A 13,113-nucleotide genomic window follows, 5' to 3' on the forward strand; every position below is an offset into this window, starting at 1 on the left:
ATGTAATAGTCGGGTAAGACGTGAGCACGTGTCGCGCTGATCAAGGCTCGGTGTTCTCAAAGTGCGTGCGCGGCGCGCGAGCGGCGTCGCGGCGCACGCGTGTGGCACGCACCAGCTCGGGCGTGGGCGGCCGCCGCACCGGCTGCGTGGACGCCATGCGCAGGTGCGCGTACAGCGGGATCTAACGTCAACTCAAACACATTACTTCTGAACTCAAGGCTGGCGAATGCAATGGACTATAAAATAGTAATCGAAACTAGTAACAGTTATAGGTAATAGACATTAGTTCTAGGTCAATGGGACCCTATAGGTTTTCTTGACAGACACGACGGACGGACGGACGGACGGACGGACGGACAGACAGACGGACAGACAGACAACAAAGTGATTCTATAAGGGTTCCGTTTTTCCTTTTGAGGTACGGAACCTTAAAAATCAAAAGTTTGTTCTGCTGGCTTTGTCGAGTATCACCCCTCCATCTTGCCTCCGTGATCACATAGGATTCGCTCTGTCTAGACAATGGTAACTTGGTAAATAGATTCGTGAGAGCTGTTGAAAGAGCGTACTGCCATATGTATATTTTTGGGGCATGTGATCAAGATAGCCAAAGCTGGTAGAATATGGATCTCTTTACGCTGAAGTGGCTATACGAACCGTGGGGAGTGAGTCGTCGAGCTTCGGTGGCGGTTGCGGTTCGGGGCGGCGCGGCAGGGCCAGGTGGTGGCCCAGCAGCGGCTCGGCGCACGGCGCGCCGAACGTACTCGTGCGCAGCTCCCGCGCGGTGATGTCGCGCAGCGTGTCCACCACCGCCTGCCCCGGCACGAAGCGCGACACCCAGCCGCCGCGCCACACCTGCATACCGCATAGTTGCTACTTTTATACATAACTAACTAGCTGTACCCGGCATGCGTTGCAATGCCGTAAACAAACATGATTTTTTTTTATTCACATATATATATAGTTTTTTTGATGCAGGAACCATCTCGGGCGCCCTCAGAACACCCTACCAAAGTTTCATATCAATCTGATCAGCGGTTTAGCCGCCTATAGAACACAAACATACAAACATTGATTTTTATTTAAGTATAAGAAGATATGACGTCTATATAGGAATTAGTAGATCGATTCCGAAAAACCTGCATCAATCTTTATTACAGTCGCAATTTATGTGATTGGTTGATATGTATGCTGTTATTGTTGCAACAATGCATTGCAATTTGCAGCCAATAGAAAGCGAGATCAACCAATCAGAGGCGATTGCGATCGTGACATTGTAGCTATTTTAATCCTACCTTGAACTATAAAAAAATGTACCTTGAAGGTGGTGAAGCTGGCCACCTTCCGGACGTCGGGCGGGAAGCGCGTAACGTTGATGTTCCACGGCACGAAGCTGCCCAGCGTCTGCAGGTACTCGCCCGACAGCCTCCACATGCGCACGCTGTAGTCCGACGAACCGCTGCCGCCACACAAACAACAAATACAGAAAACTATCCGCCACAACGTACTCTTACCATGAATTCAGTTACGTTGCCAACGTAGAAGAAAGAGGAAATACAGAAAAGTTTCAGACAGAATTATCTTATCATTTATTCAGATGACAACTTTGCAAACATGGTAATGCAATAAGCTGAACTGCTTCTTTGTTCTTGTGGTAAAAGTTTGGAACATGTCTGTTAAGACATTTTCGGTAGCAGCTCGGCGATGGGATTAATTTTATAAAAGTGTTAATAAAAAGAGAACATTTTACACCGAACTTGTAGACCAAAGCACTAGAAGATCATATCGTAATAGTAGTGAAGTAGGTAATTTGCGTGAAGCTGAACGAGCTGTTACAATGCAACTGCTTTGTCTTTAGAAATAGTCAGAAGTACAGCGTATTGCGTTCGCCACTCGGAGAAGCACCGGAATGAGAACAAACCTGAGCACGAGCCGAAGGTCATCGATGTAGGCGAGCGCAGTGACGCAGCGCAAATGAGCGCGGTAACTGTTGAGCAGTAGGGGCAGCGGCTGGTCGCGCACGCTGCGCTTGGCGCGCCCCTCTATGCGGTCGCGCCACGCGCAGAAGCATCGGAATGAGAACAAACCTGAGCACGAGCCGAAGGTCATCGATGTAGGCGAGCGCAGTGACGCAGCGCAAATGAGCGCGGTAACTGTTGAGCAGTAGGGGCAGCGGCTGGTCGCGCACGCTGCGCTTGGCGCGCCCCTCTATGCGGTCGCGCCACGCGCAGAAGCATCGGAATGAGAACAAACCTGAGCACGAGCCGAAGGTCATCGATGTAGGCGAGCGCAGTGACGCAGCGCAAATGAGCGCGGTAACTGTTGAGCAGTAGGGGCAGCGGCTGGTCGCGCACGCTGCGCTTGGCGCGCCCCTCTATGCGGTCGCGCCACGCGCAGAAGCATCGGAATGAGAACAAACCTGAGCACGAGCCGAAGGTCATCATGTAGGCGAGCGCAGTGACGCAGCGCAAATGAGCGCGGTAACTGTTGAGCAGTAGGGGCAGCGGCTGGTCGCGCACGCTGCGCTTGGCGCGCCCCTCTATGCGGTCGCGCCACGCGCAGAAGCATCGGAATGAGAACAAACCTGAGCACGAGCCGAAGGTCATCGATGTAGGCGAGCGCAGTGACGCAGCGCAAATGAGCGCGGTAACTGTTGAGCAGTAGGGGCAGCGGCTGGTCGCGCACGCTGCGCTTGGCGCGCCCCTCTATGCGGTCGCGCCACAGGAACGGAAACATCAGCCGCAGTTGTGGCATGTTCACGTGCACCTGGACATTGAGGTTAGCAAAGCATGAGCGCCTACGGGGCAAAATTGTATAGGATCTGCTGGGCAAGTGTTCTAGGTCTACCTCCTACTTTCCTAACCTACCTCGTCATTGATTCCCATTAGACTCGATTGTCGTCAAGGCAAGCCTACCTTGCGAAAAAATAAAAAGCTCTGGCTCTCACGTGGGAAGCTCACCATCCTTAACACAAAAGTTGTGATTCTCCCATAGCTACAGCGTATAACGGCAATTGTTTCAATTGGCTGATGGTATTCTTGCTGTAGCCGGTAGTAAGTATGGCAGCCAATCAAAGGCGATTGCGATTTTCACTCGGACACGTAGTTATGTAGCATGTATCTAGCTAACAAATTAAGGCAGAAAGCCTTATAATATCGCCGCAACTTATTTTATTGGTAAATAGCTGCACATGTTTTTTGGTTTTGTCACCGTCGAAAACTAACTTCTGATAAGTAATCCCGTGAAAAAATGTATTATGTAGAATTTTTCCCGTCTTGCCTGTTCATTTACGAGGTAGTTCTTCATAAGCCAGACTTTGATGTATCCCACAGTGGTGCCAGTAAAGAGAAAGTCGTTGTCGACGTCCGTCGCGAAGGCGGAGACGTAGTCCCCGGTGGTGTGGATGCCCTGGAAGGCGCCTTGCAGCCCGCCGGCCGGGTGGTCCGACCAGCACTGCACCTGGCCATTCTCCAGACTTACTATGAGGGACGCTGCAATACCGAGTTACAAACTATTGTAATTAGATTAGTCTTTAAAGATACTGATGATCTCCTGCTGAGATTTCGAGGCATGGTTCAGTTTCGAATTTCGATGTATTAAACTGGAGAAGTATCTGAGTATACATACTCACATACAATATGGCATCACATATTTCGGTAAGCGTCCCGTGGCCAAACATCCTTGCCACAGGAAACCCAAACAAGGATGTTTGGCTAAATTCTGATCTATCGACTGTGCTGGGTAAGTACGACGCTAACCCGAGCCGGTAACCAAATGAGAATGAAACTTTGAATTGGGCTTGTCCGTATTCTACGTGTCTCGGAGAGCACCCGGTTAATATCAATAACACCCAATCTAGTCACTGAATACCTCAAACCCGAAATTTTACTAAAGTATGCGGAAGAGCCGTGATAGTCTAATGGTTATTGCTTTCCCGAATGGGAAGTCATGGGTTCATCATACTTCATCACACATCATCACTTTCCATCAGGTGTGATTGTGGACAAGCGTGCCCACAGTAATGAATTTAAAAAAGTACCCACCTACGTGCATATGGCAGGGCCTGGTGGTGAGGAAGATCATTGCGTGCGCGGCGAGCTGGCGCATGTGCTGCGCGCGCGCCGGCAACGTCACCGTGGATACGCGGCGTGCGCGCGCCTTCTGCATCGCAGCCGAGGAGTCGATCAGCTCACGACCGCTCATGCTGCTAAACAACTCATTGTAATAAATATGGCCTCCTCCTGAGATACACTGACCTTTATGATGATACTACTTAAAAGGCATTGAAACCTGGTACTTCTTTGTCGGAATAGGATAAAAATTTAAATTACCTCGGTCGCTTTATTGTGGACATGCTGCGTCGACCAGTCGCTGCTGACGTGGCTTGCGGCGAGGCGGGGCGCTTGCTGTACATCAACTTTATACGCAACATGGGGTCCGTGCATGAGAAACGTCTGTGGAACAATAATCATCAGCTTGTTAATTCCATGTCCCATAGCTGTCCAAGCGACTCCCCTAAGTAAGCTGTTTCCCTTCGTAAATGACCACATCACTTACCTCGAGGTGAGATTGTAGTCAAGGGCTAACTTGTAATGGATTACAAAACCTATCTATTTATTTCACAATGTGAAACTTGTCCAATAATAGTTGGGATTTAAAAATTTCAAGTGCCCGAGTTCTCGAACTCTGTGTCGTGACGGTTCCAATCCATAGGATTGGAACTATAGGCTAGGATCCTATTGTATTTTGTTCATACCTGTATGGCTGGCCAGTCTCCAGCTTCCAAAAGACGAGCTCCGAGTTGTAGGAGGCGGTGGCGAGCGAGAGCGGCGCGCGCACGGCCGCCGCAAGCACGTCATCCGAGTGCCTCGTCTCCCACGCCTTGCCGCTGGAGCTGGTGCCCGAGTCCTCGAACTCTGTGACGTGGCGGTTCCAACCCACTGCTAGGATCCTATTGCATTTTTGAGGTCATGGATATTGAATATTCCTTTTTTTGATAGACTGATGGAATATAATATCTCTATCAGAAATCTAGCAAAATCTATACCACGTGAGCTTCGTTACACTATCTATAATACCCTAATTAAACCACACTTAATATACTTAATTGAAGTCTGGGGAAGTGCTGCCAAGACAAGATTAGCTCATCTGCAAACTGCTCAAAACAAATTAATAAAAATTCTTTTCCAATATCCCTTTAGAACATCAACTAAAAAACTTTATATTGACACCAAAATTATGAACGTTCATCAGTTATATATATACAACACATGTATTTTTGTTAGAAAAACTATAAATAAAACAATCCACACAGATATCACATTTACTAAAATTAAAACTAAAACTCGTCGAGCCAGTTACCTTGTCCTACCCAAAACCAGAACAAATTATGGCAGAAAAACCCTTACCTATGAAGGAGCTAAACTATACAATAAAATACCGGCACAGATAAAAAATGTACACTCATTCAATGCATTTAAAACTGAGTTAGCTGCTCACATTATGAGTAATTCAAGTTACTTCGATAAATGCATTGAATGAGTACTATTTATTTATGCAATAAAATGGCGAATAGTGTATTCTTAGAGTTAAGTTCTCATGTGAATGACTTTTCTATGTCTTTATGAGAATAAATATCTTTAAACCTAAACCTAATATGTCAGACCCTCAACTTGTAGACTGTGGCGATAAGTTTTGTTCATCACAAAATTTATTGCAGTTTCAAAAGTTTTTTCTTGTGTCCTCTATTTGCTGACTTGATAGTCGGAGACTTAGGATGGCTTGGTTTTTTTTTTCATTACCTTTTGGACGTTTCCAACCATTGGACCAAAATGAGCAGCTTTGTCTTTTTTTTCGACGGAATTTACGGTTCTCTTGCTAAAACTAAACTGTGAAACGGATTGGGCAATCAAAAGAATTGCGATTTTCACATTAAATATCATCATTCACATCTATATGTTTGGTGTTGCTAATTGGATGTTCGGTTTATTTGAAAGAAATAAAGCTACTGTAAGAAAACTTAGATATACTTATTTGATATTTATCTATAGCAAATAAAATAACCTTCCTTCCACCCAGAAGCAGTTAGTAACTTCACACATATGTTCAATTTCCATACTTCTTAAACAAAGGCCCGTGTTAAAGTTCCAAACCTACAAAAATATTTGTTTAAAGCATTTATATAGCTGGATAAAAAAATTGTTGTCAGAGATTGCGTTTTTTGAAACGAATAGCGAACCGATGAAAACTTTTTATATACCTAAAGTTCAGTGGTTTTTTTCATCGCCTATGAACATTTGCAGCACCAGGGGAATCACCATCTTGCAGATGCAAAGGGTTTACCCGGAAAATAGAGCGAAGAAGAGGTGGAGGTTTTTATCCATAGGCCGTTGGGCAGCATCCCTGATGCAGTCGGGCATACCTACCTGAAACACTGAGGTATCCATGAGGATGTTCCTCCTCCCCCAAACTAAAAAGATAACCTTAAGAGTGCCGTTTCTGGCACCAGTAAGCAACAGCTGAAAGCCAGGGTCAAAGCAAGCGGCCGTGATCTCCACGGGAATCAGCTCCCCGTGCAGCAGGCGCGTGTGCGCATCGCGGACCAGCACGTTGCGCTTACCTGTGATTGAAGTGATTCATCACTCATCACTGAAAACACTGAACTTCGTGAGACTTTAGTGGCATTTTGCCTAACTTGTAGTTCTCGGGCTTGGTTTGACAACTTTGAGGTCTTAAGGTGTCAGAATGGTGACCTAATACCTGGAAGCGTTGTATTGGTAACCCTCCACTACAGTGACTAAATGACATCAAATGAGTAGCAGGAAACTGCTGCACTGGATTCAGGCACCACAATATCGTGGCATGTATAAGTCCCTACAGGAGATATATTACATATTTCAGGCAGTGGATGTCTACTAGGAAGTTGGTAGACTTCTTGGGATTGATACCCATCAAGTAACAGTCTTTTATTGATAGCTTCTGGCAAAAAACTTGTGAAAAAATATTGAAAATGCTTTGTATAAAATTATTGGTATCCTACCTACTAAGCAAATAAATTAAGACTAGAAAATAACCGGATTCCCGGTTGTTATGTATCAGAAGTTAAAATATGGTATGGAAGTAACCTGTGACCGGATCCCAGTTGATGATAATGCTGTCCATGCCGCATGTGATGACAACCTTGAAGAGCGGGTTGTAGAGCACCTTGGCGACTGCGCGCGAGTGCGTGAACCCGTCCGTGTGTTGGGGATTCAGTTGTTCGTCGAGGACTATCACAGCGATCTTGATAGCGGCGAGAATGAACTCGCGAGTCGCAGGGTTGTACACTGCGGAGATGGGCGTGCGCTCGCCGATTTGGGACGGAATGTCGATGTAGGTCTGTGACAAGTGGAATGATTACGCACAAACAGCTATTCCATATCTGACATGTTTGATAGGTAAGCAAGTAGCTTCTCACTGAATTATGTAAGCGGCATACTAAGTATACGCGGGCAATATGACCTTGTTGCCCGAAATAAAAGAGTAGTCGTTGGTAATAAATAAATAAAACTCGAGTAGTTATGCCAAGTTGCACTAACCTTCTCACCTGCACGCAAACCTGTCCCTGCACGTCCCAGGCCTTGATGACACGGTCTCGAGACAGCGAGTAGACGACCTGGCCGTTGTTCTGCAGCACGAGCGCCGTGATGCCCGCGTGGTGGCCGTGGAAGGTCACGCTGGCCTTGCTGGGCACGAAGGGGTTCCACACGCGCACCACGCAGTCGGGCCCACCCGTCGCGAGTACGTGCGCCTCCTCGTCGAACACGAAGCATTGGATACCCTGGATGCAACATTCAACTCGCCCCAGTTTAGTTCGAGAGAAGTTTATCATACATTCTTCTGAGTGTGAAGGTCTTTGTACAGAGATTTTAACTTACGTGCCTAAATGTTAAATCTTAAGTTCCTAAATCCAACGGTTTGCAGATTTAATTTTTTTTTAGTAGGTAACCTACGCTATTAAATCCCAGCCTGCACTCTTAGCTACCAAATAGGCTAGTGTGTATTTCAGTTGCACATCTAACCAAATTTTTTTTTAACAAAATAAAAAGACCTTGTCCACCCGGAACATGTTGTGCGTCTTGGAGGCAGCGAGGTCGCACATCAGCAGCGCGTCAGGACACGTGGAGCATGACACGATGCAGTGCAGCGACGCGTAGAACGACACTTGCCGCACCCAGTCGCTGTGCACCCGGCTCATCTCCGTCAACTTCAACTCTGGGAGCAGACGAGGCTGGAATGGTTTTATTTATTGAAGAGGCTCAGAGGTTAGGCTTGCTCTTGATGACAATCACACCTAGGGTCTAAGTTGCAGCACGCATATCTAGAACATGTCTGTGTGGAGCTCACTGTTCGAAGAGCCGATACTTGTTGGAGACCCAAGGTTTTAGAATGGTGAAATTACATCGGAAAGTGTAGGGTTGGTAGACCATCCACTGGAACTAGTACCGGTAACATCAAACAGACCGTATAGTGCCCGCAAACAACTTGGGCCAGAAACAGCGTAGTGGGAGAAAGTTGGCGAATCCGGGAAGTGAAAGTCGACGTATCAACCAATCGCGTGCACTCACACCGACTGATCAACTAATCGCGTGCAGCCGCCATTCGGGCCAATGCTCGAGTTGTTTGCCGGGCACTACAGCAGGTAGTCGCTGGATACAAGTGGTACAAAACCGAGACATGTGGAAATAACTTTCTCTCTCTCTTTCTGCGTCATACTCCTCATTGCAATGGGACGTGACTCCTTTCATTAACCACAATATGCGCACATCTACTGTTGCTATTTCTAGTAAATATCCTAAAGTTTAATGGTTTCTATCTGTGTCTACCCGTCTCTGCAGATCCACGTGCCTCAACTGCAACAGCGCCCGGCCGGGCTGGTTGCGGAATGGGCCACGCTCTATCGGCGAAAACGTCATCACCCGAACATTACCCGCCACGTCACCACATATCAAAATTGAGTCCTCGTTTGGATCCTTGTTGAAATGGTAGTACATTGTGCATATCTGTTAATCAAAAAATTGGCCAATGTATTTTAGTCTAAAGGCATATTATAGTGGAAATGATCATTAATTTTATAGGGTGTGATTTTGTTCACCCTGATCCTTTACGCTTTACGCTTTCCCACTTTACGCTTCTTATAGGTATTGATTAACATAGGTTTAATTCTTCTGGATTGAGTATGCAAGATGTCAGTACAAGCAGTAGGGCCTTACAGTCAAAGTGGATAGTATTACAATTGTGGCGGTTGGCACATGCACAAGCAGATGTCGCTTCTAAACTCAGTCAATCAACAAACGCTCTATGCACGAAGCCAAGCACTCACGACGTACGATCTAGACGGCAGCACGGGTAGCTTTATCGGAAGTTCAAGTAAAATACGCAACTTTCAATCGCATTGTCAGAGCGTTTATCAATCTGCAGTAGTTAGGTAGGTATATAGAAGTTTCAAATTACAACCCAGGCCCAGCTGGCGCTACCGAGCACAACACCGCTCGGTAGGACATTTTCCCTTTTGCTACGGTCGAGCACACAGACACAGCTCCCGTATACAGTCATGCGTCATATACAAGTACATAATCAAGCCAAAATTGTGTACCATGTACTCCCAACTGCTGATGACGATCTTGAGGGTGAAGGTTTTGGCGGTGCAGTCGTAGAAGCGGAGATCGCGCTCCGTCGAGCTGGTCACTACAATGTTGACGTCCGGCAGACACACCATGTCTGTCACCCAGGTGGTTCGTACCTTCAGGTGTGCTGGTAAGGAAATCGATCTGTTTGGTAAAAGAGGATTGATGAAAGGGGGGAATGGAAGAGGACACTGCTTGCCCAGAAAATGCCTATTCAATCTTGATTTGAAGGTACCTATGTTATTAGTGTAGGGAAAAACCGAAGCCTTAATGAAGAGCATTAATATCAAAACAAGGAAGCAGACAGCTTTGTACAAGTCCATTCAATGTCAACTATGTAGGGGTGTATACCTACCTTATTGATGTCGTGCTGCTATGGTAGAAAAGTGAAGCAGGAACTAGTTACTTATCTCAAATAGTTCGCCTACAGCTTAACGTATTTTAACGCAAGAAAAGTAATTAATCACGTGGCAAAGAAATTTCTGGCTGCGTCGCCGTCGAAAACTTTGGCTCCTGTGGTGGAATCAAAAAAACTTAACTAACGGCTGGAGGAATAGGCTGTCCGCAAAAGAGACATTTCGAGCGACCACCAATTGATCATACCGTCGCGGCTGACCGTCATGTAGTTCCCTTGCATCGGATCTGTGCTCCGATCCTGAAGTAAAAGTACAAGGTCAAATAAGGTAGGTATAGCTTGAACAGATTTTTTTCAACTTTCTTAATATAATTCCTGGATATAAACCAATCCTCCTCCTTCACATAACCAGAACTAAAAAACTCCATCACTAACGGACACGTTAAGGTGGATGAAATTCATGCACTTTTTTTGATGGCATTGACTACGATGTGTCCATGACGATGGTAACGGATGGTGCATTTTAAGATGGAAGCGGACAAACTTGGAAGATGTATTGCAGTTTTTATTGAACTCATATCCCTAATCGGTTTTCTACTGGCGTATTGGAACGTTCATTGATGTTGGAAGAGCCAGGTGTTCTTTGGGAAAGTTAAATCACGTGGCTGTGTCTTTGTCGGTAGGAAATTGCGTCCAATTTAAATCCAAAAACAAGAAATGCCCTTCCCTTAAAGACATCCGGGCAGAAGCATATCCTGGAGACGGGCTGCCGATGCTGCGAGGGCATGACGCTGGGCAAACCCATGATAGGCAACTGCAGTGTGGCGCGCTGGTTCTCTGGGTCGTTGGCGAAGTAGCCCAGCAGGAGGTGCGAGACCAGTTCGTCCCAGTCGATCTCACCGTTACGGGACGTATTTATCTGTAAAACATTTAAATTACATTAAGTTTGCTCCAAAGTCAGACCGAGAACATTTGACAAGAGCACAAGAACCGACAACGCGAGTGTGGATGGTGTTCTTGCTAAGGTCTCTTGGAGGTGGGGTTTATTTCAAAGACAAAAAGTTAAGAAGTTTCGCAGTCGAAAAATGGAAATAAGAACACCACACACCCACACCGAGACTTCCCAGGTGTTTTGACGTGAACTGGCATCATCATTATACGAGAAGAGTTCTGTTAACACCATAAAACTTGAAATTATAAGGACCCATTTTCCGCCCGCACAGCTTGTACCTGCTCAATATTCGCTGACTTTTCAACTTTCGTGACGTAAACTACTTTAATTGAATGAATCTAGTGAGGGGAAAACGGGAGTTTATGGAGCGAGGCTAGAGACTCAAAAGGTCAAAATGCATCAATTTACAACTTTAATACTCTAATAAGTTGCCTTCATGAACAATATATTGAACTCTTCATCATCGTATTCCACGTTCAGCAGCGTCCTCAAGAGCCTTCTGAATTCCTCTGCCATCAATTTATTCCTGTACGCCTCTTGAAAGGCCTCTTTTATCTTCACCATCTCTGCCATAGAACATCTTTCGTGCAAGGGCGCGTTTCGCCAGCGCTGACGCGATAGCGGCGCCGTACTGCCTTCCGACCTTAGATTAGCTTCCGACCGAGTAGATATCGACATGATCGACTTGACTTCACTATTATTCGCCATTTTGCTTAGTGATTTAAGACATAGGTAAGCCGATGATTGCTAATAATAATATTTTAAGTAACAAATAAACTTATTTTTATTTTTTAGAAACAATGTAACTAGAAAACATACAAAGTCAATGACAGGCTCGACTGAAATCAATATGTCAATTGGTGTTGATGAGAAAAACTAATGAAAAGAACTCCTTGTTGATAATGTGTAGGGCATCGATATCTATTATATCGATGGTGCAGGGTAAAGGTGGAAGCAAATTTTAACGGACGTGGCTGACCTTCCGTCTGTCAGAGAGCCTTATAACTTCTGAATTACTGAACGTAATTACTTATCGTGGAAGTGAATACGTGACATGTGTGGAAATAAACCAGTACCTACCTACCCAGATACTACGAGTCGAGCTATAATTTCTATTTTGTAGCGTAGGTATCGACACCATTCCGGTCACATCCCCTAAATAGCTTCATGATAACCACTAACTACGTGGGTAAGGTATATTAGCGATACCTAATTACTATGGCTAAGTGCTATCTGATAAGCGAAATATCCAAGTCAATGGAAGCTGAAAATATTTTCACTATTTTTTTTAATGTATCCGATCCATTTAATAATTTTCATTTTTATACATCTATGTTCCACAAATCACAATAGCCAGCGACTTTAATGTTTATTTGTCTGTGACGCAGATATCGTTGTAGTCCTAGAATGCAGAGCCATAACTACAGTAAAAAAAACTACCAGATTCTCGCGAATCTATGTTCTCGCGTCAATGGTGTCAATGTCATAATAAAAAAATAACCTAAACTTTTCCCAAATAATTTATTTATTATAATGTTTTTAACACTAAAATTATTGGGAAATAGACACCCTTCGTTCATTGCACGCACAGTATTTGTAAAGAATAATAATGTGGAAGATGCTTGTCGGCTGATCAACAGAGTTCTTGGCAAGGACGGTATTTTGGAGCAGTACAGACTTACCAGATATTACGAGAAACCGTTTCAGGTATTACATTTAGGCCCCTTATCTGTTTACTAAAAGCTTCTCTGAAACTCATTGATTTCCTAAAGTTAGCTGTGTTTTGTAAACTTAATGTCTTTCTGTATTCAGACAAGACGGCGTATAAACCACGAAAAGTGCAAAGCCATCTACAACGAAGACATGGAAAGAAAAATACAATTCGTACTTCGGAAAAACCGTCACGAACCATTTCCTGGATGCCATTAAACTTAGCTATTTAAATAGATTTTAATTTCGCGTAGCTATTTAGTAACTTGTGGCTTATGAATTATATTGTCATGACTACCACACATCTATGATCATAAAATGTAAAAAGACCTTAAACAAAATTCATTAAATTTACCCAAATAAAAAGATATTCACAAAAATTACATGCAAAAGTTAGTTTCTTAGGTAATAATTTATGTAAATAAAACAAAAAA

The 13,113-nt window shown here is 44.8% G+C and overlaps 2 protein-coding genes across 2 annotated transcripts; one reads left to right on the top strand and one right to left on the bottom strand.

The window, feature by feature from the left end:
- Nucleotides 1-25: 25 nt before the first annotated feature.
- LOC123869870 (WD repeat-containing protein on Y chromosome-like) lies at nucleotides 26-11,826 on the bottom strand. Its single transcript, XM_045912950.1, has 18 exons — nucleotides 11,402-11,826; nucleotides 10,730-10,936; nucleotides 10,206-10,317; nucleotides 9,632-9,789; nucleotides 8,862-9,038; nucleotides 8,087-8,266; nucleotides 7,583-7,816; nucleotides 7,122-7,374; nucleotides 6,480-6,616; nucleotides 6,061-6,149; nucleotides 4,754-4,948; nucleotides 4,329-4,451; nucleotides 4,041-4,201; nucleotides 3,277-3,488; nucleotides 2,582-2,763; nucleotides 1,315-1,456; nucleotides 655-852; nucleotides 26-181 (listed from the first exon to the last, which is right to left on the bottom strand). Exons 1-18 carry the CDS (start codon nucleotides 11,675-11,677, stop codon nucleotides 41-43), a joined length of 3,177 nt encoding a protein of 1,058 aa, XP_045768906.1. The 5' UTR covers nucleotides 11,678-11,826; the 3' UTR covers nucleotides 26-40.
- A 599-nt stretch (nucleotides 11,827-12,425) lies between these two features.
- Nucleotides 12,426-13,025, top strand: LOC123869869 (28S ribosomal protein S21, mitochondrial). Its single transcript, XM_045912949.1, has 2 exons — nucleotides 12,426-12,676; nucleotides 12,782-13,025. The coding sequence occupies exons 1-2, from the start codon at nucleotides 12,503-12,505 to the stop codon at nucleotides 12,896-12,898; spliced, it is 291 nt and encodes a 96-aa protein (XP_045768905.1). The 5' UTR covers nucleotides 12,426-12,502; the 3' UTR covers nucleotides 12,899-13,025.
- The last annotated feature ends 88 nt before the right edge of the window (nucleotides 13,026-13,113 follow it).

This window comes from Maniola jurtina, chromosome 11 (assembly GCF_905333055.1).
Source record: "Maniola jurtina chromosome 11, ilManJurt1.1, whole genome shotgun sequence".
In the NCBI taxonomy this organism is placed as follows: Eukaryota; Metazoa; Arthropoda; class Insecta; order Lepidoptera; family Nymphalidae; genus Maniola; species Maniola jurtina.

Excerpts from the sequence above, each read along its gene's own strand:
- LOC123869869 (XM_045912949.1), top strand. The coding sequence starts at position 12,503 with ATGTTTTTAACACTAAAATTATTGGGAAATAGACACCCTTCGTTCATT. Across the intron at positions 12,677-12,781 it reads ATTACGAGAAACCGTTTCAG|ACAAGACGGCGTATAAACCA; the intron begins GTATTACATTTA and ends TTCTGTATTCAG.
- LOC123869870 (XM_045912950.1), bottom strand. The coding sequence starts at position 11,677 with ATGGCGAATAATAGTGAAGTCAAGTCGATCATGTCGATATCTACTCGG. Across the intron at positions 10,318-10,729 it reads TTAAGGGAAGGGCATTTCTT|GATCGGAGCACAGATCCGAT; the intron begins GTTTTTGGATTT and ends CTTTTACTTCAG. Across the intron at positions 2,764-3,276 it reads ACTACCTCGTAAATGAACAG|GTGCACGTGAACATGCCACA; the intron begins GCAAGACGGGAA and ends CTCAATGTCCAG.